General features: G+C 35.8%; 1 protein-coding gene across 4 annotated transcripts; it reads left to right on the forward strand.

The window, feature by feature from the left end:
- Positions 1 to 6: 6 nt before the first annotated feature.
- ERMARD (ER membrane associated RNA degradation) lies at positions 7 to 18,976 on the forward strand. Of its 4 annotated transcripts, none has more exons than XM_026845979.1 (18): positions 7 to 277; positions 1,199 to 1,367; positions 3,575 to 3,714; positions 4,221 to 4,322; positions 6,107 to 6,196; positions 7,296 to 7,393; positions 7,968 to 8,104; positions 9,378 to 9,492; positions 10,092 to 10,194; positions 10,644 to 10,673; positions 11,219 to 11,287; positions 12,064 to 12,234; positions 13,019 to 13,102; positions 13,838 to 13,995; positions 14,799 to 14,927; positions 16,684 to 16,893; positions 17,826 to 17,939; positions 18,610 to 18,976. In XM_026845979.1, exons 2-18 carry the CDS (start codon positions 1,199 to 1,201, stop codon positions 18,767 to 18,769), a joined length of 2,079 nt encoding a protein of 692 aa, XP_026701780.1. In that variant the 5' UTR covers positions 7 to 277; the 3' UTR covers positions 18,770 to 18,976. The 4 variants fall into 4 exon arrangements, with proteins under 4 accessions (XP_026701780.1, XP_026701783.1, XP_026701784.1 ...); XM_026845982.1 differs by having other exon boundaries at positions 16,735 to 16,893; XM_026845983.1 differs by having other exon boundaries at positions 13,916 to 13,995.
- The last annotated feature ends 4,640 nt before the right edge of the window (positions 18,977 to 23,616 follow it).

Genomic DNA, 23,616 nt, shown 5'->3' on the forward strand with positions numbered 1-23,616 from the left:
GGTTGCTGCCGCCCTCGCTTCCCGCGTGGTTGCGGGGCCCCGGGGAAATGCGGGTGCTGCGGCCAGAGGGCGGCGGGGCGGGCCTGCCGTGCCTGGGTGGCGCGGCGCTGTCCCCCGGGGAAACTCGGCTCTTGGTCACGGTACAGGCCCTGAAAGCTCCAGCGACCTGCCCTTGACCTGCCGGGTGTGCTTCAGGCGATAAGGGGCGGCTGTGGTAGTCCAAGTTCTACACTGGCCTTCTGTATATGACAGTGAAACGTGGGGGGCCTCAAATAAGGTGAAGGGCTGAATTATATGTTTAATTAACATTTTAGGTGGGTTTTGTTTTTTTTAATAGCAGATAGGATACTCCTGGTGGCAGTTAACAGCTGCCATACCTGCTCTGTGCTGTTACCCATATAAATATGTAGTCTCTCCTCAAAGGCCTGAATTCAGAAATTATGTACTGTGAGGGTCAGTTCCACTACCTAATTAAAGAGGAAAACAACGTTTTGAATTTAATGGAATCTCTTAGTAGTTGTTGTAATACTTCATTTTCAAACAGTTTGTGTGTCTTCTGTTTGATTAATGAGGCACCATGACTTTTTTTACTAAATCAGCAGAATTTTCCTTCTTGATAGCATGAGCAGGTCTATCTTGGCAAATTCTGTAAGTTAAATGCGTGCTTCTGAATCAGTCCATCTTTCTGTTTAGACTAATGTTCAAATAACATTTATGCTTAAATTGTTCTACCATTACTACCAGTTCATACAAAATTTACACATACCTTACACTTTCCCACCTCCCCCCTCTCCCCGCAATGATTTGCTGGTCATAAGGGCTGAAACACTTGGTTTCACTTGAAGTAGCATCAGTTTCCTTGCAAACTCGGAGATTAGACAGAACAGTTACATATATATAACTCTATTGGCATTGGTTCAGTAGATAGGACCATTCAGAAATATACCATCCTGGCATTATGCAAACAGAGCAATTCTTCCCCTCAGTTTTCCACAAAGTAGTTCTGCTCTGGAGGGTTCTTTTCATAATATGCTTAGATGAAAGTTGCATGGCAAACCTCAACAACTTGTTTACAGGTGCTGCATTCTATTTGTATATCTGTGCTTATGGGTACGCTTTAATAATAATTTTCTTTGTTCTCATGTACTTTCTTAATGCAAGGACTCTTTTTCTGTGTGTGTGTGTGGATGTGTTCTAGATGGCGTCGTCACACACTGTCACTACTTGTCTTTCTCCACCTGTGCATTATGTGATTTGCAAACTTGGATTTGAGAAGAAAGACGCCTATGATATTAATAATATTTTATCTGAAAATGGTGAAGTATGTTGGCAAGCTCTTACAGAGCACGTGTGTTACCTTGAATCAGGTTGGTGTTTACTTCCTATAGTAGTGATATATTTAAGACTGATGCAGAATCTCAGTGTAGTTCATAGCAAGTACAGCTTAGTTACAACATTTTATTACAATACAGCATTAGCTTTGCTGCAGATTAGAGTATGTCCAGTTTATATGTGCAAGGAGCTTTAAATTTTTCATCTACATTTGGTATTTGGTTATTACTGGCTCCTAAGATTCATGTAATCTGTTACATAAGTAGCTGCTCCTTTGCTTCCACATTAATCTTGGTTCCTACCTTCATGTGCCTGTATATATGGGGTTCAGTTCTGCTTCTCTCCTACCTTATCGTTGCTTTCTTCTGTGTTGTTTACATCCCTTTTGCAGTAAATTTAAAACATTGAGGCTATCAGTATTCCTACTGTTGCTTCTGGTTTTGTTTCCCCAACTTTAGCATGTACAGAAGTACTGTTTGGTTTCCCTTCTGTATGTAGAACAGATTATAATTGGTTTTTTAACCAAAACTAAGTATTTATGCCCTGATTAACTTGTTGAATCATCATGCAAGCTCTGTTATTAATTTCCAGAGATCTTAAAAATTATATATGTTTCTGCCTCAAGCAGTACCTTAGAGTAAATGAGAATTTATTTTCCTTTATTTCCTATATTCAAATAAATTTGAAATTTATTTTCCTATAAAAGTGTTCCACCAAAGAGGAGCAGTGATACCACTCTGTAAGGTACCATATCCATATCCGTTCTTTAAAGGGTGTAAGTGGTGCAGCTTGACTGATCCCTCTGAGCCTGCACTAACTGTTGCATTTAGGGTGAGAATAAATTTGGTAAGAGATAAATCCCCTTGCATTCTAGCTGGTCCTTAGAGATTAGAGGGACCAGAGGCAGCTGGATTTATCCGTTAATAGGTATGCCAATTGGGGTCATAACTATAGGTCAGACCCAGACACCCGAACAGCCCCTATGCTGTAGGTCTGGTTGTTGTCAAAAGAAGCCCTCAGATTCACAAATAGTGCGGATTAGTGGCCATCAGTATAGGTCTGACCCAGCCCAAACAGCCCATACACTGTAAGTCTGGTTGCATTCAAGAGAAGCAGTCAGATTCATGAACAGTATGATTTATTTTCATGCAGCATCTACAGATTCTTTAAGATTGCCTACCATAAATGCATAAACTGCAAGTTGGCTATATAGCACTACACAAAAGAAAAATTATTGCAATATAGTGCTATATAGCATTACACAAAAGAAAAAAAAATTGCAATCACACACACAGTTCCTGGGTACACTCAGCATAGCCAAGGAAATCTTACCAAAAGACATCCCTTCTGGGGGGAGGGGGCGAGAGCCCAAACCGATCGATCCATCCCTCTGATTTGGTGTCGGATTATCTTCCCTTTAAGTTAGGTCCAAACTTGGGGTACAGTTTATCTTAGTAGGTATGGGTGAGTGAGTGGGACTGTAGTCAAATCATTATTTTTTGAGTAATGACATCATTCATTTCGTGGTGCCAAGGGGTACAGCTGGTTTTTGTGGGAAAAAGAGGGAGGACAAGAAGCAAGGTTGACTTGGTGTGAGGGGTGCAGCTGGGTTGTGTGGGAAAAAAGGGAGGATGAGGCACAGAGTTGGAAGGTTGCTACAAAAAATCATACTTTGAGAGAAACAAGTAGAACAGGAGATAGATCTGTCCTTGAAGTGAAAGAATGGGACTGCGCAGCTTGCACCCTGCTTCGCATTCCTCCTTAGCACCACATCAAACACAAATCACTGGACTGTGATTTTGGGGACTCTGTGTCAAGGAAAATGTATGTTTTTGCAGATTTCTTACTGTTTTCCCTTCCTTGCACTTCCAACACCTAACACTAACTTCCAGCTTGATTATGTGGAATTTGTATACTCTGGTAGGTTCTTCCCATTTCAACAAACCCAGAACATAATAATCCTCTTGTTTTTCATGTTTTCTTGCATTAAGGTGTGGGTTTTTTTTTATTTGGAGAAGGTACTTGATCTTATTTGGTTTCACACTGCACTTTTCTATATCTTACGTGTGTGGTCTTTAGGATAATAAACTGTAGTGTATTACGTATGCTAAAATAGTCTGGATAAAATTCTCTGTGATAAATATGTACACAAGCTGTAGCAGGTTTTACTCCTTGTGAGTTTTAAAATATTGGACCTTCAGGAAGTTTGGTATTCTAATCATCTTCTGGTTTTTGATTTAAGATCAAAGCGTGGATTATATCAAAAGCATACGATCATTAGGACCTGTGTGTGAATCTGTTAATTTGCACTTCAAATCTCTGACCAAGGAGAAATTTGTAATTCAGTATGCATTATGGTTCCACTGGACAAACTGCACAGAGGTATGGAAATGTCTGTTGACAATTTGTGTTTTGGCACATGAACCCTTTGTGGAGGTTTAATGTAAAGACACACAAGAGGTATCAATGAACTAAAATACTTGGAATTTGTAACTAATTGTCCCTATCTGATACATAGTTGCTTCTAATTTTCCTGACTTTGTAATTAGATTTTATATAAGTTATCACAAAGAGAACATGAGGTGCTTTGGGCCTCTTCTGACCTAAGATGGTAGGATTTTGTTTTTCTAATACTCTGTGCTTAATATCAAGTAAGTTATTGTTGATAATTTTTGTAGATATAAGGCCCTAGATACATTGCAACTAAAAATACAAGAGGTGCTCTAGGGCAGTTTCTTTCCAGGCATCTGGAAGGATGTCATGATTTTCTTTCTATATTTGCATAGTGACCATCACAGAGGAATATTTAGGTTTCTCAGTGCTTTTGACAATTTGATTCGTCTTTCTGAATATTTAAGACAACATTCTTCCTCTTCCCCCTCATACAGTTATTTGTTGAAGTATTTGATGTTCTACAACATACACAAACTACCGGAGTTGCTCTTGCCTTAATGAAATTAACGTCATGCTTGGAGCGAGCCTTGGGTGATGTAAGTGCTAGCATGGAGAGTCTATTGCAGATTTGGTTTTGTAAAATGGGAATGAGCTCTTGGATTTAATTACAGGTTGTAAAAGTGAGATTACCCTGTAGTGTAGTAGTACACTAATAGCCCAGCTGCATTTTGAGTTGGACAGATGTTATTTTCTGCATCCAGCTGTGCAAATGGAACCATCATCTGGGGTTTCTTCACCTGTGCTGGTAGAATTGCCTGTGTGACTGCTGTTACTAACCAGTTTCATGAAAAAATAGCAAAGTTTGCATAATCAGTGTACATATAGCAGGTCGTTGCTACTCTGATTTATTTAACTAAAACATGGAGCAGCATACCTTCCATAGAAGATCTGATGAGGTGTAGTGTCTGTGAGGAGATGCAGGAGCATACAGCTGGAAATGGGTGACTAGATAACTTCTTTCCTCAGAGCTCTGTTTGCAAAGTGTACATCTGTTTAAATGTTTCGACACAAGTCTTGTGCTGCAAAAACATCTAGAAGTCAGCTTAAATTCTTGACCTAACTGATCAGCTGGATAGATCTGGGATCCATCTTGTGGTCCTGAACATTTGTCCTGTTAACATATTCCCTCTTTCCTTTACCTATAATAGTTAGTAAAGGTATGCACTCTTGGTCAATTTAAAGAGGAATACTGCAGGATTTCCATGACCAGAGTGAGGCAAGGGTATGAGATATGACTTAGAGTTAGAAATTCTGACCATATTAAGGAACTTGTATTTTGGATCCTTTTTGATGGAATGTGAATTAGGCTATGATTCAGCATTTGGTGATGGCACTGTATAAGTTTATTCAGTCAATCTTCACAGCCATGTTTGCTGGTGTTCTATATGTTATGTGAGTTCAAGTATTTGAAGGCCTAGTAGCAAGACAGATTGATGAACTGGTCCAGGTTCCTTTCCACCTTTTACCCCTACCCCGTTTTTTGTCTTTTATCTGGATCAGTTCCTTGATCTCCTTCACTGCATGACTACACAAACAGGTGCCACTAGTACTTATGGTATGTGCAAGTTAGAAGGGAGCAACAGCTGTTTTAAGAGGCTTTGCTGCTGAGGTATATTGTCCCCAGATAAGATAAAATAGGTGGTTATTAAATCTCTATGAGGAGCCCTGGAGAAGTAGATGCCAGAGAAAGAACAACAGGCGAATTCACACATTGACAAACCAGTTTACCCAAGTATGGGCGGTGGTAAATTCTGAAGTAATGAAAAATTATCGAAACTGGAAAAAAACCATCAGAGAGGATACAAAGAATGGAAGGCTTTATAGTGGTGGAGACTAAAGATGCTGAGATTGCCCAACTAGGATATAATCTAGTTTAAGGAACAACCAGAATCAGAAGACAAACCCCAAATCTTTTTCCTTTGACAATGACAGGCCCTATAGACTTCTAGGGTAAGAATCAAGTATGGTGTCCTGGTTAGAGTTTATTCCCTTAATTATGTGTTCTTGTTGTGCTTTACTTTTTGGGGTTTTTGTTTCCTCTTTTGCAAAGAAGAGCAGTAAGTATACAGACACTGTGAAAAGCTTAACTATGGGAGCATTAAGTAGGATATCCACTCTTTCCTGATCTGTGCCATAAATTTTAATTTGTCGTGAAATTACAGAATTTAAAGCCTTTTTAAGGATTTGGTGGGTTTTGTTTGATTAGTGTTTTTACAATAATGAAAATGCTTACTGGGTGAAATAGTCAAATTGTATGTTTGAAATAGAAATAAGTATACTGAATTACTTATGTTGTCCGGTTTGCTTTTTTTTTTAACAGGTATATTTACTGATCGGTAAAGATTGCCCCTTCCTTCTAAGAGACTTGCTTGCTTCTGAGCAGCTTGCAGTTGTCTTTGGACAAGCTGTAGTAAGTGCATAGCTTTGAAATATGCAACAAATACTGAACTGATTTTCTTCTCACTAAATGGCCCGTTTCAAAGCATAGCCTTTGCTTGCACTGGAGAAGAGTTTGCAAATTTTGTAATATATTGGGAAAACTTTCATTTTATACATGTTACAGTCTGGGGGATACATGCCAAAACCAGTGAATATTGTAAAAGGAAATATATTTAAAGGCACGCTCATAAGTTCTTATTTGCTTTTCTGCATGAAAAACCTACATACGTAAAATTCCATGTATCTGTCAAGGGGGTGAGCAAGCTGCAGACTTGTCTGCTTCTTTCTGAATTGTACTACTTGAAAATACACATCCTGCACTGGCTGTTTCTGATGAGCTGTGTTCCCCTTCACCACCACTGTAGTAAGATGCTTTATAATGTTACCAACACTTGAATTTCTCAAAACAGAGGAAACTAATTCATTCATCCCCGTGTGCAAAAGAATAATAATAACAAAATTCTGATTACATTTACAGTCGTGTAAACAAAGTAGCTGGTCTTTCTCATACAGTTTTACAAACATAAATTCTTTGTTAGGACAGAATATTGCATGTGAACTGTAGAAGCTTGTATTGCTAGTCAGTCCAGTAGTGTTATACGGATGATTTCCTGAATTTTGATGGCATGTGGAGTACTTAAATTCTTAGAGTTAAAAAGTAAAAACAAAGTTTCCCTTTTTGTGAGATAGTGATCTGGAAATACAGCTTTGAATAAGATTCTGTATTTTATGTTCATTTTTATTGTTATTATTGGTGAATTTATGCTGCAAGAACTAAGTGCTAAGGTTGATTGCATTTGTTTGCCTATCATAACTGGAATGTCTGATAACTAGTTTTGTTCTTCCCATATTATACTCTGTAGCATATACAAGTAAACTGAAAGCTTTCCTTTCAGAGAATACTGGGAATTGCAAATAATGAGTTACTGTTAATGTGACAAGCTGTGACCAGTCATCTTCACAATTAGATATTGTAGTTTCTAAATAACTTCTGAAATTTCCCCAGGGAAAGATTCAAGGTAATAAATAATAGATTTCTTCATGCAGTAATCACTTTATTTATTAATTAGATGGATGTACTGAGGATATTCATTGGATCTCCATATGGTCTGAATCTTCGTAATGTGTTGTGGCATGGGTTTGCATCCCCACAAGAAATTCCTGCAAAGTAAGTTACCAAAAAGAATCTCATTTTCTTACCAGTCAGACCTGAGAATGCTTGAAAAGCCATTAGTAAAACTTATGGCTCTTATTGAAAAAAATAATAATAAAAAAAAAATGTCCGAAGGCCTCTGGCATTATCCTGACAGTTTTCCTCTGCTGCTGCTTCTTTTAGAAAGGGATTTCCATAGAATACTTGGGCCACTATAAAAGTAATGAGTTTTAGGACCAGTGCATTAAGCAAGAAAGCTTAAGTTATTGTTTTGAAACCTGATTCCTTGTCTGTCAGGGCAGTCAGGAATTACACTTAACAAAAGGCAGAGGAATGGAGTAAGAGGAGGGGCAACAGCAGCCAATGTAGAATACACCGATGCTTTTTTTCCTAATTCTGCATTGTTTTTTTCATGTTTGTGAGTGCAATTAATTATGAAGTGCCCCTATTCAAAAGAGATGGGGAGCATAGATTTTAGATGTTATTTGAAAGATCAAAAAAGCCCTTTGTCCCCAACCCGCAGATGTTGATTCTTTGCAAAAGATTTATTTGTATAAGCTTTTCTAATATATGTTGGTATTCTCCCTAGATATTGTGCTATGCTGCTTTTTTTAACTGCAGGATTGGGTCAGTTGTTACAGATGTATCTTCTGCAAACTAAATGCGTTTTAGTACATCGACCTTATGTGATCTTCGTTAGCTCTGAGGAGCTTGATGTATTTCCAGGCAAGTATTAGCAAGTTTTTATTATATATATTTGCTATTGTTTCATTGTCCAGAAGTGGTTTTCCACAGTTCTAACACTGGATCATAACTAAGGTACCTGTATACGCTGTCATTAGATGAATCAGTCATGCTTGTAGGGCAGCTTTTTAATATGTAGGCAGTTCCACTCTCTATTGAACCTAAAAATACTGCATTCTAAAATAATTGTAACATACTGGAACGTCTAACATTACTGCTTCTGAAAGACTTCAACTGTATGTTCCAGTTTTTTGATGATGAGAGTTCATTTAATGCAACTGTCATCTTGTTTGCCTTTAGAAAATCTAATTCTTTCTAGAATCAGTGGGATCCAGCTGTAAGTGTCCCAGCAGAAGTGCCCTACATCTTACAGGGAAGGTAGTGTTGAAACAGTAAAGGATGGTGACACATCTTCAGTACACTAATGCCTTTCTCAGGGAAGGACCTGAAGTGTCAGATTAAAATCCTCTAATCTCTCTGGCTACAGACCTCATTTGGTTTACTCCTACTATTTTTAAAGCAAAAAGAGCATATGGGGAATCTTGGTGTCAGTGGTGGTCATGGTCAGTTTGTGCTATGTGGTCGGTTTGCTGTAGAACATCTGTGCACGGAATTGAGACCTGGCTTTCGGGAAACAACTCAAGCTGATAGCATTCCAGTCATCATGTAGTGTAAACCCTATAGCTCTTGATTTGCTTAGAAAAAACACCTATTGCAATCAAGTTGCACTTGCCATTTTAAGCTTGGATAAGATATTTATAATGTGAATTCATAAGTGTGAGTTTCATTATATGGTAGCATTGAAGTATGAAGTGTTAATTTATTATGCTAAATGTCAGTGTGGAAAATTGATAAATAAGAACAATGTGCTTATGTTCAAGTGTTCATACTGCTGCACTGATTCTTACTGAATTAAAATGATTAATATACATTACGCTTTTTTTAAGTATTTGAAGTAGGTGGAGAGCAACTCAACTGAGAAGCTGGGTCCAGTTGCTGTGTAGGCTTTTAATCTCAGTAAAAAGCATCCATGACTTTTAAACTGGTTTTGTTGTGTAATTTTATATTATAACTAAAAATGCAATCTTACAAATTCAATTTCTGATCTTATATATGACTACCATTGTACTTGTATAGTTAAAATAAATTGGATAACTTTTAAGTCTTCCTTTACAAATGCTGAAATAATCTTGTATTTTGAGTGAAATATTAAGAATGATTTAGTAAATCAATGAGGTTTTCTGCTAACTTGCAGATCTTAGTCATGAAGCACTTTCCATAGCTGAAGAGCTAGTAAAACTGTCCAGTTTTGTATTACAAACAATGATACCATTTTGGATGTCTGCTTTAACAGCATTCAAGCAAAGCAGGTAACTGTTGATCATTTAAATGTTTTTTTTAATAGAATATAAAAAGAATATATTCTATATTTATAGAATAATAGCAGCATTTGTAGATTCCAAAGCTTTTTGCTAAACCTGTTGCTTAGCAGCATATAGTTATGCATTGTTATGGTGGTCTCAGAAAGTTTGTAGTCTTACTACTTTTGTAATAATTTTTTGTAAAATTATTTTTTATAATAATTTTTGACTAATTTTGTGCCAACTAGGATTATAAACTATGTTTTGAAACCTAAAAGAGCTATTGCAGATGTAGCCAAAATGGATAGTTTTACAAAGCAAGTGGAAACGAATCTTCAGATGTTAACATTTTTAATTAAAAAAAAAAATAAAATACAGTGTTTTGTTTTCCTCTCCCATGCTCCACCTTTTAGTTAGCTGGTTTGAATTCTGTGATCAGCTTCTGTTGGGCACAGGGAGTCACTTATTATTTGTTTACAAAGTGCATTACAAAAGAATTTTGGTCTGGGTTGTTTAGCCTGAGAGTGTAACACTGAGATGGCTCTAATTTCCATCTGGATTATATAAGGGGAGAAAACCCCTTTGGATATCTTTGTTATTTTTTTCAGGTATGCTGACTGTGTGATTCTCTTACTTCCTCAGCTGGAAGTTGGACTTAGATTGCTCTTCACTACGACTAATAAATGTCCAAATCGATTGCTAACAGCTGAGGTAAAATTTCTGTCTAAAGTCAATTATGATTTAATGCTAGCAATATTTGCAGAATAGTTATTCTAAAAGCATAGCTTCTAAACAGTTATAGATTATCCCCAAAAATTTTCGATCAATGGTGGAACGTTGTTCACAAATCTCCAGTAGGGTTTCATGAATGCCTTATTTTTTTTTTTGTAAAGAAGTCTGCCAATAGAAGAGGTCTGAAAGTACTTGAACATTAGTGTTCAGGAACAGTAGTTTAGGATGGAAAGTAGATCATGTTATACTTATTTTTAAAAATTTGACACAAAATGCAAAAGTCCTTTTTTTCATTTGTAAGGGTTTGTGGTTATTTTGCTATTCATGCACCTCTGGTATGTCATGCAAATGAATAAATACAAATTTGGTATATGTGTCGAGTTAATTGTTTTCGTTTGAAAATCAAATAATATTGTCCTTTGTTCTAGCCTTCTGCTCTCTACACCACTTTCGATGAGGTATTTGTGATTTTTATTTTTTTATATACATACATATATATATATATATATATATATCTGTCAATGTCAGAATTTAAGTACATGCATGTTTCCCATTACTAGAGACCAGAAAGCACTTTCTTTTGTTGGATAAGACATTGTTTCTAATTTTTTTCCAAATACAAGATGGTGAACAGTAAACATTTTAAATTTGGAATCCCCCAGAAAATATAAAAATTAATACAACTTCTAATAAATAGACTTTAATTTATTCACAATGTTTTTATCTTGAAATTCTTCATCTCACAAAAACAAACATTCTGTCATTTTCCTAGATTCAGTTATTCAAAATAAATACAAATAAACATTATAGGCAGAAATCTTTGGGGTTTGCAACTCTCTTCTTAATCTGAATTCTTAATCTGTCAGTAATAATTAGGCACCTTGATTTTTGAGTGGCAGAAGTAATTGCTTAAAGTTAGGGAAACTAATTGCTTCTGTTGGTATTTTGTCTTCGATTGTTTTACTTTAAATAATAAGTTTCCATTCAAATTACTTTTTTCTAGATGCTAGCAAAACATTTGGATAATGAAGAAGTCAACCAGCTTCCTGCAGTTCTTGAGGAACCTTCAATGGCACGTGTTTTGTGGGATTTTTTCCTTGGTTTTGTTTGTTTTCATATTTAGTAATATATTTATTATCATGCCTAATACTCACTTATTTCACATAGCTTATCTCCAGCAGCTGTGAAACTTGAAACAAAAGCTCGTTACCCTTTTTCATTTTGAAGGATACAAAGCAGTACCTGACAAGCTATATTGGGTTAGGATATAAGACTGTCTTTCTTTCTGAAATACAGAAGTCTCGGGGATATTTGTCTTCAGACTTCTGAAAATCAGCTGAGTGGAGCAGAAGGAAAATTGATGCCTCAGGGAAAATTAAAACTATTTCTGATTGCTTCTGGGATGCATCTTACACTACCTGGGTAGATGGCACAAAAACGTAGCTGCAAACCTACCAACAGCATGTCCTGCATCTTGCCACCCAAACAGATAGTGAACATGAAAACTAGAGGTGTTGAATTTAGAGGCCTTTTGAGACTGTAGGGGACACCTGAGTTGATTATCCTGTTGCCAGAGGTAGTAGGGCTATGGACAGCATGGGACACAAAGCTGAAGGAAATCTGTTGTTACCTCTCACAAAATAGAAGATGGATGTTGCCCTTTTTTTTTTTTTTTTTTTTTTGTTTTTTCTGACCATGTAAATGCCCCTTTCCTATAGACATGATCACATACTTAACTTTCAGAAGTATTCTATACACTGAATATATTCTATTCTATGTGAGTACATATTGCTTCTATTCTGTGTGAATACACAGAGAATTCTATACACTTGGTGTATGTTTCCACAGGAATTACTTTGGGATTTCTTGAACCACCAGGAGGGTCCACGTATAAGAGATCGTTTAAGCCATGGAGAGATCAATCTAGAAGCATTTCCTAGAGAAGTAGCTAATCAGATAGTTGCATTTGCAATTACTCTTCTCTGCAGATTCTCAGATGAGGATGTGTTTGCTTTTAAGGTAGAGTTCAATATTATACTCTCAGAAGATTTTTTTCAGTTGTTTTGGATGCTAAATCCGACTTTAGAGAGTCTCACTTTCTTGACAGCAGATTTTTGTGGAAATGAAGTGTTCCTCCAAGTAAAAGATTGTGAAAGTACTTTTCTTCTAGTTTTGTGGTGAATAAGTGAAATTCATTTTATTTGTCAAACTGTATCAATACCTAGCCTGTTTATCTGCTAAATTATCTGAAAGATATGTAGAACAGCTGTAGCTCAGCCACTGAGGTATGTAGTATTTGAGATTTTCTTTCTCTGGGACACATTTATGTTGGCTCACTAACGGAGGTGTGATTTGTGTCTGCACTCTACACTGTGAATTTGTGAACACTTCCTGTCTAGCAATACATGTTTATAATTAGCAATTATTATATTTGCTCCCCCCAATTTCCTGTTTATATTTGGGATTACTTCTTTCAATATCATACAGCAACCTGTAAGATAAATCTTCCATTTATTAGTTGCAGCTCTTTTTAGTTTCTCAAGATACATTGCATGATGCTGCATTAAGAGAATACTTGATTGCTTTTCTGTCAGTTGCTGTCAGGTTTCATAGTTAAAATGTGTCAAAGAAATTAAGCTTTAAACACTCACTGTGCTGATTACTGCTTTCAGCCCTCAGACATTTGGAAGTCTTTATTGACTTCAGTATTATAGGTGGCTTGCATAAAATTAAGTCTAGGTCTGCATATGATTAGGACAGTTTAAAGAAACTGTTGTGTATTGTCTATGATTTTGTAAATCAGGAACACATGGTCATAAAACCACTGATGAACTGTGCAAGTTGCTACCGTTCTCAATTTCATCCAATTTCCCGACTCAAGAAACAGGTAGGTACTTCCAGCTGTGAAAGCATTTTGGTCCTTAAAATTGTGAATCATTATAATTGGGATAATTGTTGTCTTCATGCTATGACTTTCATAAAAAGTTAAAATTTGACGTAATTTTAATGAGCTTTTTAGTTTTATCTTTCAGAATTTACAGCTACTAAAATGAGATGTAGTTAAGCACACTTCTGTTGATTCAGTTGGTGCTGTGTTTGTGCTCTAGATCACTGCATAGCTTTATCCTTACCTGGATGTTTGCTGTTCTGTAGTTTTCTTAATCTCCTTATGCTTTCTTGTGTCAGGAATACTTTGGTCATGTTTCTAGGAATCTTGGATTAGGCTATAACTAAGGTTTTTATAGTATGAAGCCAGCTGATTAAGATTCCATTGTTGTATCAAAATCTGCTTTCAAGTGTTGTGGTAGTTCTCTGATGATCAGTTTATGAATTACTGAACTGCTTGAAAACGTTCCTCGATTGATTTGAGATTGCTGTAGACATACTTAGTACTTTTGATTTTCAACAGCATTCAAACCATATGTTAGAAAAGTCATGTAGTTAATTTTTCATATAAAAAAAAAAAAAGTAAGAAAGAATAGTAGATTAGTTTACTCAGATGATATTTTACATGTACATCAGGAATTTTTGCCCTGACAAACCTTAACAATTTATGTCAACTTACATACTTATGACTACTGAACAAGAAACTTCCCACCCATTGCAGTTTTTTCTAAAATAGCCACTAAGAAGAGTAAAATATGTTGTCCTGTCCCAAGGCTACACTTTACATAACATTTTTCATGATAACATTTTTGAGGTGCTGGAATGTATGAAGAGCATTCACTTATGGCCTGAATTGCCAGTAGTGCCTGAGGAACACGTTCAAACAATTAAAGGGTATGTATATGCTATTAAAAAAAGAGTTCTCAAAATAGTTATGAAGAACAGAATTTGAGATGGTGAAATGTCTCTTCAAATACATTACTAGTAAGATGATAGACACCAGAGTGGTTATGAGAAGACCCATTTGTTCTTTTTAGCTTAATCTGTGCTATACACATCAGTACAGATACTATAAAAACTATAAACAGTTCCCTAACTTGAAGGGAATGAGAAGACAAATTTACAGAAGTCTTAGTGACTCCATATTCTACTTCTGAAGAGATGCTGAAGAGGCTGTTAGTAAGTTAAACTAGAGCTTGACTTCATTACAATTAAAAAAAAAAAAAAGATGGCTCACCAGATGTAAAACAAAATAATTACTTATTCTGAAAAGGGCTTGGCGACCAAATCAGTGGAAGACTTTACATGAGATATTACTTTAAAAAAGAATGTAACATTCTCTTGTTATTTGAGAAGGAGAAAATCATTAATATCACTGGAGGAGATTGTACTTGTTTAGAGCTGAGAGCTGAAAATTCAATGCATCTAGGACATAGTGTGCTGCAGAATTTTGATGAATGGAGGGTTAAGGAGGTTCAGAAGACTGTTGAGACTGAGAGAAGGTTGACTTTAGTTGGAGAAAGAAAATCATGCTTATATAAGGTGAAGGAAAAAGAACCATCATGTCAGAGAGTGAGAGTGGACATTGAAAACAGTGTTATCCAAAAAGTCTGCATCTTGATCTACGCCATTTGAGAAAGAGCAAGTGCTACACAGTTTTACCATCTCAAATCTTTTTTTTTTCTTTTGTTTTTAAGGTTGGAAGGAAATGCTGAAGCTAGTACTTTAATCTCGGTGATATCTGAAATTTTATCGCAGTTGCAGCAATATATACCCCATAATTGCTATAGTTCAGATGATCCAGTCAATAGTGTTCTAACAGAGAGGTGAGTGTGATATCCTCCCAGTTCCTGCTGTCAGCTTCTACATGCAGCCCAACACAAGAATTCTCAAACCTGAGTTACTCATTTCCATTTTTAGAGCAGTGCTTGAAATGTTTAATACACTTTTCTAATGCTGCTGCTGGTTTAATCTAAAAATCTTAAGAATGCAGCTGAATATAATTTTCAAATGAAGATGAGACATTGTAGATATGGGACATTATTACAGTAAAGATTTTACTTGGAAAGTAGTATGAAAAAAATAACTGTATTTCTTTCAGACTGGAGAAGCAAAATGTTTTAAATATTTATGTACTGAGTAGGTCAAATTGACTTTAATCTAGTTTGTGTGCTAAAACTGCATCAGAATTTCGTTTTAATGTGCTTGGTGTCACAGCTATGCATGGCATTTAAATACTAATATGCTGCTACATAATTCTATTCTTACATGCTTTACTATCAAGATTCCAAAATAGAAGGTATCTTGTTATACTTCTTGTCAGACTTGGAGGTGTGTTAGTTCCTCTTATATCTACTTGAAATAATGATCAAAACATGACATGCTCATTGACTTTCAATTAGCACTCTTATAGCAGTCTTAAGAGTCCCATGACTGAATGAATAGTTTGGAACAAAACTCTCCTGATCAAACCCAGTCAGCATGGGCAAGAGAGTGCAAGTGGATTTTACCTGTTGCTTTACTTACGTAGGCTGTGTGCCTTCTGTTTTCTACTCACCAATCTGCTCTTTTCTCATTTATGAAAAAGAAGCATAATTACTAAAGTGTTAAACCATTTTTAGAGTTTTCTGCCTGTATCACTTTTAGTCATTAATGTTTTGCTGTCTCGGAGAAATTTGAGCATGGGGGAGATTAGGAAACATTTTTATAAGAACAGTGTGTTAAAGTGATAACACATTAGGTTACCAGATCAGAGTATAACAGGGAGTGTAGTGATAGAACAAGGAGTAATGGTTTTAAACTGAAAGAGGACAGATTTAGATTAGATATAAGGAAGAAATTCTTTCCTTTGAGGGTGGTGCAATACTGAAACAAATTGCTGAGAGAAGCTTCCCCCTCCCTGGCAGTGTTCAGGCCAGGTTGGACGGGGCTTTGAGCAACCTGGTCTAGTGGAAGGTGTCCCTGCCCATGGCAGGGGGATTGGACTAGATGATCTTTAAGGTCCCTTCCAAACCAAACCAGTCTGTGATTCTATGACAGCAGAAAGATATTTGGGTGCTTTAACAAATCATGATCTGGTGTGGTGGTAATTAAAACACTGGCCTCACCACCTGCCTTTTAATATTAAGTCTGCTTGTTGTTCTGCCAGGAAGAAAGACCACACACTAGTGGGAGTGCTAATTAATACCATTTGTTTGAGTGAGTTTTATTATGGTGGATGTTAATTTACTGTGAACTGAACTATGGTGGGAAGGCTTCAACCACAACCCTGCTGTGATTTGATGTGTTCAGTGTATCATTTCAGCCAGGCAGTTTTGATTATTGTGGTTGTATTTCTTTGATCTGAAATGGAAAATGTATTCATCACCAGCAGTTTTGCATTTATACTCAGTTAAGTCATAGAGAACACAATCTACCCCTACTATAGATCCTTGCTTTCTTCAGTCATGAGGTCAGGGTAATGTGTTTCCAGGTTTTCTGAGTTAAAACATTGTGAATCAAAGCACACCAAACATGAAATGTATCTCATGTCAAATCCAGCTAACAAAAGATTGAAGTTAACAGTTCCTTCCTGTTTTGCAGGCTGTTGATTGAACTTTGTGAGACGCGTGTTTGCACGCTTTATTCTCCCAGGCCTGTTCTGGAAATACTGGCGATACTCCGTAAAATAAGCGCACAGTGCCATCAAGTGTCTGAACAAGTTATTGCCAGCACTGAGTTGAGATACAAACGGTGGATGAACAGGAATCTACGTTCTCGGCAGAGGCATAACTATCTACGGATGTTGAGCAGGTTGGCTGGTGTTTTTTCTTTACTTTGTGGTTAGGTTTATGAGAAAGTGGCTGCATGCTGCTGTTGCTGGTTTTCAGTGGTTTGTCTTAGACGTTTAAAGTCAACAGTGTTCTAGTGTTCTTGTTAATCATTTCAGAGTTGCCAACCCAGACTTCTATTATGTAGTAATATTGAAATAGCAAGAAAATCTAAAATTGGAGAATAATGAGTATTTTTAGCATTGCTACATTACTTCACTGTAAATTATAAGATTTCAAATAAAAGTCTCATTTAAATGTTACATTGTATTTTTTAGTTGCTAGCTTTTCCTATTTAAGCATATAAATACTATTTAAGTTTTATCTGAATGCAATAGGTTAGACTGATTTCAAGACACTACTCACTTTAGTTATGCTGCTTTTTATCGTTAGTTGCTTTTTATCAGTCAGCATCTTTATAGATAGAAGTGAGATTTTTTTAGTATTCCATTCATTTTGTTCCTATTCAGAAGTGCTTTTCAGGGATTTGTGATATACTTTAAAAACTGTAGGAAAACTGTGAATATTTCATTCTCGGCCAGGTTGTGTTCCTAAAAATATTAACAATATTATTTCAGAAACATAGCTTAAACTGACAACTGACGATATATATTTGCAATTCAGTTGAACGGTACTTTATGGAGTAATGGATGCTGGTGAGGTTTCCTTTGGAAGCCTAACTATCTGTGTTTCTCCTTTTCCTCATTTTGAGGTTTCATACTTTATAGTCTTTGTTTATAGTTTTGATATTTGTTCTGCTCTTTGCTGAAGGACATTTCATAGTCTTCGGCCACACCTATGCAATATCCAGCTATCTAGGATGTATGCAGAAGTCTGAAGAATTTTTTATATTAATAATTTCTATTTATTTTGGGTTTAGTTTGTTTATTTAAAAATATTTTTGCTTATTTCTAGCATTAAATTTTTGTCTCCGGTGTTGCGACTCATTTTAGTGATGATTACTCTGGAACTAGTCAATGTTCATTTGGTTTGTAAGAAGAATCAGTTTGATTATCAGCAGTATCTAAAGTGAGTAGATAAGATTTATTTTATGAAAATAGGAAGTTGTACACATTCTTTTTTGATCTGTAACATAAATCCTGTAGAGAAAAACATAAAAAGGAACAGCATGACTTTTAGTACATTGTCATCCTTCTTTCTATCATTATAGCCATAATTATATCTTAGACAGTGTTCACTCAGTTGAAAATATATGGTCCAGTTATTCACATTTTTAATTTTTATTAGACTCTTCCTTAGTATAGATAGAGAACGATCACACCCTCAAAAAATATTAATATGTAAAAGCTGTATTCAATATGTTGGTAATTTTACTCCTTGTGTGTCAATTAACAGCTGGCTGAATGTCACAGACATTGTGAAATATTTGACTGAGGAAGGAAAGGAAGCCACTTGGGAAAAATTCTATCACACATTTTATCACCATATTCTTTCTGTGGCATGTTTAATTGTAGTTCTGAGAATCATCGCTTCTCACTGTGAGAATGAGGGAGTGGTTCTCTTCCAGAAGAAGAAACCTTAATGCATTGATCACCTTGAGGCAGATTTGGAAATTTAATATGGAGTCAGTAGCAGCTTTACACCAGGCATTGAGATATTTTTCTTTCTTTCTTTTTCTTTTTTTTTTTTTTTTTTAATCCTGTAATGAGTTTTTCTTCTTTGGTTTTATTTTTCATAGGTTTTTGAAGTCACTTTTGCAGTATACGGAGAACTTGGTGACATACACAAGCCTCGAGAAAAACAAATGGGATGAAACCACAGAGCTGACAAACAAGGCTTTGATAAAAATAAGGAAAATCCATGACAGAAAGCTAATGTTAATGCAGCTAGCCACATAAATTAAATGGGTTTAAGATTATTTGGACATAGGTATATTTTAAGAGTTCTGGAGTCCTCACATTTGACAAATCTAATTCAAAGACAAACTTCATCAGTCATTGTCAAATTTTGGATGCAAAATTTACTCTTTTTGTTAGATGGCGGCGGTTGAGGCTGGAGTTGAATGACCAAGCTTCCAAAGAATGGACTGTTTGCCAAATCCAGTGTAAAAGATTTACTGTGAGCTAAATCAGGATGATACAAGTTCTACTTTAAATGTATTATGTGTTTTGTAGCTTGATTTTTTTTGTTTGTGGTTTTCTATTATACTGAAAATATCAAAGAAAAAAATGTGAATAAAAGCTCTGGAAAATTTTAAATCCTGAAAGTAATTTTTTACTTTGAAATATACTGGAAATAATGTCAGACACTGTGATCATCAGATGAAGAAATGATGAACATTTAACATAAAGTATTGCTCATTGGCAGCTGTGGTTGTTGTTATTAGTTAAAACAGTCAGATCTTGCACTGAGGTAGAGCTGATAACACAGTAACCAGTTGTTTATATACCAGGATTTAAAGCAGGCAGGATGGAATAACTTTTGCACAATATGTGGGGGTGTTTTTGTTTCATTTCATCTGCTCATTCCCAGTACATATCTAGTTAGTGAGTTAATTTCATGCAGATTAAATATGAGCACTCATATGCACACACTAACAGACACATATTTATTGTGGTTCAAAAAGTTATCCTCTTGTTGCACACAACATTAATTTGCATAATTTATTTTTTCCAAATAAATTCTTCCCCTTTCTCATCCACAAAGAATAGAATTTCAAAGGAATTCATCGTTAAAGAACAGATTCACAGAAGGCCACCAATCTTTATCCATTTGCCTTCTCCTATGGAGAGTAAAACCAGAGGGTAATGTCTGGAGAATGTTTGGCTCTACAAAGGATTAGAGATTCAAGTTACATTTCAGTAAAATTCTTCGCAATGTTTCTTGACTGGAAATCACAGTGAGAGAATGACTAGTTTGGTTTATATGGTGTGGGGGATGAATATAAACTAAGATCATATTGTTTCCTTTATGCTACTCTTGCAATATATTGTGTGTGTTTGAAATTTAACTATGACACTTTTCAAGGGGTTTTTGTTACTATGGAGCTGAATGATGTGACAAGGTGTGAACTAGATAAAAAAGGTTAAAACTAGAAATAGAGAATAATGTATCAAATGCAGTCTATGAGCCACAGTCTGAAATGTCAGCATTTTCTAACACCTGAGTTAATCCTAATTATATTTTTGAAGGCTTATTTTGTACCCATTGACTTTGCTCAGACATTAACTTCTGCTAAGGGTAGCTTGGTAGTGACATTTATGACAACAATTGATTTGATGGTGATAAATATTATAAGGGGGTGGGTGATAAGTATTGTAAGGCAAAAAAAATATTTAAGCTTTAAAGAAAGAGATGAAGCAATTAAACCACAGTCATGGTTTAAAAGTACATGCTTTCTCCTTTTGAAAGTATGTTCATGTACTGAAAAGCACCTTGCAGACCACAGCTGTATGTTTTCAACAACATAAGTTCTCCTTTTGTTCCCGTATTTAAACTTTGCTAAAATTATCTTGCATGCTCTTCTTTTCATATTCTTTTACCTAAGATGGAGCACACTGGCAGTTTCTCCTGGAATTAGTGCTATAGATATGATTTGCTGCTTTAGATCTACAGTAAGAGACATGATGGTCTTCTGGCAATTTTGTCAAAGATCCTTTTCCAGTTTGTTTTCCTACCTCTGAATCTCTTTGGTGGGAACGCTGCTACCACCTATTGTTAAACAAATCTGCAACAGACTGGGACAATCCAATTTATTCTGACCTAATGCTGTCATTTACCAGCAGAGCTGTATGTGGGGCTTATGGTTTCTTCCTGCTGTTAAAGGACTTGCAGAACAGAGCCACAGAATAAGTGTGTATTCTACAATACACATTGGAGAGCAAATGGCAAGAGACATGGTAAAGATCATGGGGTTTGTGCTTTATCAGTTACTTGAAGTGACTTCTCCACTTCAGTTGTTCACCTTTGCCATCTGTTTGGAGTCACTGATTTTTAAGATATTAGAAAAAATCTTGAGACTCTGAAAGCTCAGTATTCCTGAGAGCAAAAGAAGCTTGGAATAACCAAAGAAACCCAGTGGGTACACACACGAGTAATGATGACAAAACAGGTAACATTTAAATGCAAGTGTTCTGATTTCTGTTGTCCTAAAGGGAATTCATTCTGAGCTGTCCAAAACTGCATAGTTTCCATTAGACATTCAATTCGTTGTTCAGTCTTTTTTCAGAATTCTTTCATTCTTGAAATTTCAAATATCTAGAATTGTACCCAGAAAATGTTTTCTTGCTAGTGTGGTATTTCATCCAAGCATTACTTTGCATGTTTTAATTGTCATTAATCCCCGAGTGCTCTATTTTCCTGGAGCTAGTATTCTTTCAATGAATCTATACAGACATAGATGTGGAATCTGCAGCATCCTCTCAGGAACGTGAGTGAAATATTTTGTTTACCAGGATAATGCTGATGGAGGGAGTGATGGTTCTTCAGCCAGTTCTTCTGAGTCAGTTAATCAATTTATATGTGTATGTGCATATATGTTAATTAAAAATAGCTTAGAATTTGTTGCTAATACTTCCTGATCTTACAAGTTAATGTTAGGCATCCCAACTCAAAGAATTTATGACAGAAGTTTTGAAAGCATGGAAGAAAATCAGGTATCCATCTTTTTTTGCTAAGTCATTGGAATTCCTTCTCATCTTCTTGAATATCCCATCTAAATGAGAAGAGCATCTCTAATCATTTTACCTTTTTAGTAACGAGATGCAGTTGTTCAGCTTGTCTTCCACCCCAAAGGGAGTCTCCCGGTGAGAGATGGTATTAAATAATAAGAAATTAAATGCTCTTAATTCAAATTGGAATGGATAGTTTTCAAGTAAGAGTAGAGATCCTTTGTTACTTACATTAGAACTAGTAAAAATTAATGTAGGAAGTCCTCTGAATCTGTTGTCTTTATTATTTGAATGTTCATGCACATAAAGGTTTGAAGAAAAGTCAATCTCTGAAATAATTTGTTTGTAGTTCTGTGCACATTTTTGGGTCTTGGTACATTCTAGGGACCATCAAGATGAACTAGAAGTTTACTGAGGTGGCACTGCACAAACGCAATGAAATATGAACTATGGTAGGCATGTGTGTGGAAGCAAAGCTTATCCATTATTTTCTCTCTGTCATTCTTTCTGTTATTCTTTAGTGCTCTCCACAATGATGGTAGGAAGGGTTAGAAACAGAACCATGTGTTCTTATACAAATGTAACACAAGTGTCTAAAAGTTAAAATCTTTTTGGAGTTGTCATCACTTGCATTCTACAGAAACATTTTAGACAAGAGAGCAACAAATTTGATTTACTTTATCTTGTAATACTTATCATCTAGATGTTTTCAGGCGGCCTGATAGTCTTTGAAGTGAACACATGGTGGCAATGTTTGGTAATTCAAAATAGCATTGCATCCTGACATTTACTTTCTTATCTCTTTTCTTAGAATGTATATAAAGAAATCAACTTTACTTCTGATTTCATCAGCTTTGTTATCTGTGCCTTTAACTGTGTCTGTTGCTTCTGGTGAAATCTTTTTCTCTCATTTGTTTCAGATCACTTTTGGAGAGATTGAACACCTCTGAAAAAATGCTTTGCAAACAGCATTTTAGTTATTAGATAGAGGTTCATCACATTCACCACATTACTTGCTGAGGACTTTTCACATTTGTCAGAAGTTCACAACTCCCCCTCTCCTCAGGTAGTTTAAGAGAATTAGTTATTTGAATTTAATTAGTTTAACGTTATTGTTTATTACAAACATAAGAAGATACCGACATTCCTAAAAGAAAAAATTGCGGATTGTCCTTTGTTAATTGCTGTGATATCACAAAAGATCTTATCTCAAAAGCAAAATGTATCTTTTGAACAAAAATAATGATTGTCAAGGAATGTATTTATTGAGAAAACTGCTCTGAGGTCTCAGCCTTATTTCTGTGGTAATGATTTTTCAGTCTGTTAAAACTGAAATGTGCTATTCATATGCCACCCTGTGAAGAAGATATAGTTGAGCATTGCATGTTGGGTGGCCTTTGAAAACCTTGTCCACAGTAGCACTTTCAAACCGTGCAGTGTGGTAGCAGTTAAAAAAGATTTTCATTCACATGAAGTAATTTTTGTACACTGTGAAATCTTGTGTGAAATGTTGGAACATCCCCAGCAGAGCTTGTTTTTGCCTTATACTACATTAGTGCATCTGGTCCATGTATGGTGTATCACCTTTTTTTCATAAATTGGTCTGCAGATGCAGAGCAGATTCCTGGCTGGCATAAACTATTCCTGTCCCATCTACTTCAGTGCAGATCTTTTACTCCACTAAGGATCTGCCCCATGCTGTTTGGGTTTCCCTTGAAGTGGATTGGTTCCTATCTGTGCTTCTTTTTCAGGCTTGTGTATTTTCAGGGGGCTGGAAAAGAGAGCTGTGTATTTCAGATAAAATTGCTGTGTAGCAATGCCTAATTAATTTAGTGGTTTACTTCACAGGGAAGTGAGGATCATGTGTGGGACTTCCCAGCTATATACCAAATTCTTAATTCTTTAATATTTTTGTGTTTCAGAACTTCATCTAGAATAGAAAACAGTTTTGGTTTTGAGGCTTTTTTAGGGGCAATGCTATAGGTCAGATCACCTGATTTTTTTGCTTCTTAAAAATTTTCAAGGATAAATTTAGATCTTTTACTTAAGTCTTTTAAGCCATATAGATTTTCAGC

The sequence above is a fragment of the Athene cunicularia genome (assembly GCF_003259725.1).
Source record: "Athene cunicularia isolate RWA chromosome 3 unlocalized genomic scaffold, athCun1 chr3_part1, whole genome shotgun sequence".
NCBI lineage: Eukaryota > Metazoa > Chordata > Aves > Strigiformes > Strigidae > Athene > Athene cunicularia.

What these genes read in the sequence shown, in the direction of transcription:
- ERMARD (XM_026845979.1), top strand. Translation starts at nt 1,199, where the DNA reads ATGGCGTCGTCACACACTGTCACTACTTGTCTTTCTCCACCTGTGCAT. An exon ending in ACTGGACAAACTGCACAGAG is followed by an intron (nt 3,715 to 4,220) that starts GTATGGAAATGT and finishes CCCCTCATACAG; the next exon opens with TTATTTGTTGAAGTATTTGA. An exon ending in TTGTCTTTGGACAAGCTGTA is followed by an intron (nt 6,197 to 7,295) that starts GTAAGTGCATAG and finishes TTTATTAATTAG; the next exon opens with ATGGATGTACTGAGGATATT.